This window comes from Tachysurus vachellii, chromosome 7, assembly GCF_030014155.1.
Source record: "Tachysurus vachellii isolate PV-2020 chromosome 7, HZAU_Pvac_v1, whole genome shotgun sequence".
Classification (NCBI taxonomy): domain Eukaryota; kingdom Metazoa; phylum Chordata; class Actinopteri; order Siluriformes; family Bagridae; genus Tachysurus; species Tachysurus vachellii.
Genome location: NC_083466.1, coordinates 30719361 through 30723544, shown reverse-complemented (window position 1 = coordinate 30723544; position 4184 = coordinate 30719361). Strand labels below are relative to the sequence as shown.

General features: G+C 38.7%; 1 protein-coding gene across 2 annotated transcripts in view; it reads right to left on the bottom strand.

Moving 5' to 3' along the window:
* The window catches only part of myl13 (myosin, light chain 13), a 32737-nt gene extending 32309 nt beyond the window's left edge, over nt 1-428 (bottom strand). The window contains exon 1 of one of the 2 annotated variants that reach the window (XM_060875468.1): nt 218-428. In XM_060875468.1, the coding sequence (XP_060731451.1) occupies nt 218-319 (102 nt within the window). In that variant the 5' untranslated portion in view covers nt 320-428. The remainder of the gene's footprint in view (nt 1-217) is intronic. The other variant, XM_060875467.1, reaches the window with a different exon arrangement.
* Nucleotides 429-4184: the final 3756 nt, after the last annotated feature.

Here is a 4184-nt window from a genome sequence, read left to right as displayed (position 1 = left end):
TGTTGGTGAGTTACTGTAAATATGTACAGAAATAAATAAATAAAAGTAAAAGGTAAAATTAGTTTCTCAGGTATAAAGAACAAACATAAATATTATTTATCCATCACACACTGATTAGTTTTAATAAACATCAAAACTAATTAGCAAACCCTATATCATGCTACAGCTACGTTACACAGATGACAACTGGAAAATAAAATGACTTTGTGGAACGTACCTTCACTTCAGCCGCATTAAACTCAGGTTCTTTAGGTGGTTCAGGCTCCGGGGGTTTTGGGGCAGCGACGGGTTTTGGCTCTTCCTTCTTTTTAGGGGCCATGATGATGCGGATGGAGATGAAGGAGAAGGAAGGAGAAAGAGAGAGAGAGGACAAAAGATGGAGACTCGGTGAAGTGATCCCGGTGCAAATCTGCCCCGATCTGAGGGGGTTTTTATGTCCAGGTGCCTCACACCACCTTCCAGCGGGGAACCTTAAAAGGACGTGAGCCGTGGCAAGTTTATTTGGGACGCAGCCGTCCTCGCTGAACAAAAGGTCTGAGTAACAACGAGAGCTAAATTTGGGACATTGTCCATGAAGACAGTGAAGCACTGGGAGACAGAGCGAGGACAGGATGAGAGAAACCTGAAACCACTGTGTGCTGGACAAACATCTCAGTGTGGAGTTTCTGTCGTTAAACATTCCACACTGACACACATACACACACACAAGAATACAGTAGTCTAGTTTGTGAAGGGGATTGTGTTGTAGTGTAGATTTACATTTCCGGCTTTTTTTTGTGTAGTGTATGTAGTGTAATGTAGTGTAATGTAATGTAGCGTAATGTAGTGTAGTGTAATGTAGTGTAGTGTAATGTAATGTAGTGTAATGTAGTGTAGTGTAATGTACTGTGATGTAGTGTACTGTAGTGTAATGTAGTGTACTGTAGTGTGTAGTGTAGTGTAATGTAATGTAGTGCATGTAGTGTAATGTAATGTAGTGTATGTAGTGTAATGTAATGCAGTGTAATGTAGTGTAGTGTAATGTACTGTAATGTAGTGTAATGTAATGTAGTGTACTGTAGTGTAGTGTAATGTAGTGTAATGTAATGTAGTGTATGTAGTGTAATGTAGTGTGTAGTGTGTAGTGTAGTGTAATGTAATGTAGTGTATTTAGTGTAATGTAGTGTAATGTAGTGTAATGTAATGTAGTGTAGTGTAATGTAGTGTAATGTAATGTAGTGTAATGTAGTGTAATGCAATGTAGTGTACTGTAGTGTAGTGTAATGTAGTGTAATGTAATGTAGTGTATGTAGTGTAATGTAGTGTGTAGTGTGTAGTGTAGTGTAATGTAATGTAGTGTATTTAGTGTAATGTAGTGTAATGTAGTGTAATGTAATGTAGTGTAGTGTAATGTAGTGTAATGTAATGTAGTGTAATGTAGTGTAATGCAATGTAGTGTACTGTAGTGTAGTGTAATGTAGTGTAATGTAATGTAGTGTAATGTAGTGTAATGTAATGTAGTGTAATGTAGTGTAGTGTACTGTAGTGTAGTGTAATGTAATGTAATGTAGTGTAATGTAATGTAGTGTATGTAGTGTAATGTAGTGTAATGTAATGTAGTGTAATGTAGTGTAATGTAGTGTAATGTAATGTAGAGTAGTGTAATGTAGTGTAATGTAGTGTAGTGTAATGTAGTGTAGTGTAGTGTAATGTAATGTAGTGTAATGTAGTGTAGTGTAATGTAGTGTAATGTAATGTAGAGTAGTGTAATGTAGTGTAGTGTAATGTAGTGTAGTGTAGTGTAATGTAGTGTAGTGTAATGTAGTGTAATGTAGTGTAGTGTAGTGTAATGTAGTGTAGTGTAATGTAGTGTAATGTAATGTAATGTAGTGTAGTGTAGTGTAATGTAATGTAGTGTATGTAGTGTAATGTAGTGTAATGTAATGTAGTGTATGTAGTGTAATGTAGTGTAGTGTAATGTAGTGTAATGTAATGTAGTGTATGTAGTGTAGTGTAATGTAGTGTAATGTAGTGTAATGTAATTTAGTGTAGTGTAATGTAGTGTAATGTAATGTAGTGTAATGTAGTGTAGTGTAGTATAATGTAGTGTAATGTAGTGTACTGTAGTGTAGTGTAATGTAGTGTAATGTAATGTAGTGTAGTGTAGTGTAATGTAATGTAGTGTATGTAGTGTAATGTAATGTAGTGTACTGTAGTGTAGTGTAATGTAATGTAGTGTAGTGTAGTATAATGTAGTGTACTGTAGTGTAGTGTAATGTAGTGTAATGTAATGTAGTGTATGTAGTGTAATGTAATGTAGTGTAGTGTAGTGTAATGTAATGTAGTGTATGTAGTGTAGTGTAATGTAGTGTAATGTAATATAGTGTAGTGTAATGTAGTGTAATGTAATGTAGTGTAGTGTAATGTAGTGTAATGTAATGTAGTGTACTGTAGTGTAGTGTAATGTAATGCAGTGTAGTGTAGTGTAGTGTAATGTAGTGTAGTGTAATGTAGTGTAATGTAATGTAGTGTAGTGTACTGTAGTGTAGTGTAATGTAATGTAATGTAGTGTAATGTAATGTAGTGTATGTAGTGTAATGTAGTGTAGTGTAGTGTAGTGTAATGTAGTGTAATGTAATGTAGTGTACTGTAGTGTAGTGTAATGTAATGTAGTGTAGTGTAGTATAATGTAGTGTAATGTAGTGTACTGTAGTGGAGTGTAATGTAGTGTAATGTAATGTAGTGTAATGTAGTTTCATTACACTCATTCATGACTGATTCTTGTGATCAGAGATGGTGCAGTTCCCAAAGTAGACAGTGATGCAGCTGCTCAGGATGCTCTCAATGGTCCCTCTGTAAAAAGTAGTCAGAATTGGGGGAGGGAGTTGTGCCTTTCTCAGCCACCATAGAAGTAGTGTTGAGTGACCAGGTGAAGTTCTCTGCTAGATGAACACCAAATAATTTGGTGTTCTTGACAATCTCTACAGAGTATCCGTCAGTGTTCAGTATACTCTGTGCTCTCCTGAAGTCAACAACCATCTCTTTAGTTTATCAACATTCAGAGACAGGTTGTTGGCTCTACACCAGGAAGTTAGATGTTGACTCGTCGTTCTTGTTGATGAGACCCACCACGGTGGGTCTCACCGTGGTGGTACCTGATGATATGGTTTGATCTGTGCATTGCTGTACAGTCGTGAGTCAGCAGAGTGAACAGCAGTGGACTGAGCATGCAGCCCTGAGGAGCTCCAGTGTTCAGTGTGGTGGTGCTGGAGATGCTGTTCCCGATCCGGACTGACTGAGGTCTCCCAGGCAGGAAGTCCAGGATCCAGTTGCAGAGGGAGGTGTTCAGTCCCAGCAGGCTCAGCTTCTCAGTCAGGTGCTGAGGGATGATTGTGTTGAATGATGAACTAAAGTCTATGAACAGCATTTGAATGTAAGTGTCTTTATTGTCCAGGTGGGTGAGGGCTAAATGGAGGGCTGTGGCAATAGCATCGTCCGTGGATCGGTTCCAGGAAAAACAGAAAACCTCAAAGACAAAAACATGGAATTAAAAACAAACAATATAATAAGCTTTATGATATAATAATGAACCTGAATATCTGAGTGTGAGAGGAGAGACTTTATACACACGAGAGGGGGGTGAGGGGGTTGAGAGAGAGGTATGTGTGTGATTATGAGTGGTGTTTCAGTGAGAAGCTGTAATAATCTCCTCCTCGTTCAGGGCTCAGGAGAAACACAGATGGTAGTAATCACCTTCATCTGAGAAGGAATGTAGCAGTTTTTATACGGCAGAGATCCCTTCAGCACCTGTTCTCCTCCTCTACTTCTACTGTACGCTCTCTGCACCTGTTCCCCTAAATGTTTGCTTTTAAACCATGGAGGTGTGATGTGGCAGGACCTCACACTGGGGTCAGCTGGAGTCAGTGAACATGCTCAGGTCCTGTAGAGAAGAGCTGTGAAGAGGGACCAAAACCACACACACACACACACACACACACACACACACACACACACACACACACACACACAAACAAATAATACAGTGACACCGACCTGTTTTTAACTGCTTTAATGTCAGACCTCTGAAGCTGTAATAACACACAGTGAGGTTCAGAACCTCAGCATGACTCATATAATCCTCTAACCTAGAGAAAAAACAGAGACAGTGCGTGTGTGTGTGTGTGAGTGTGTGTGTGAGAGTGTAG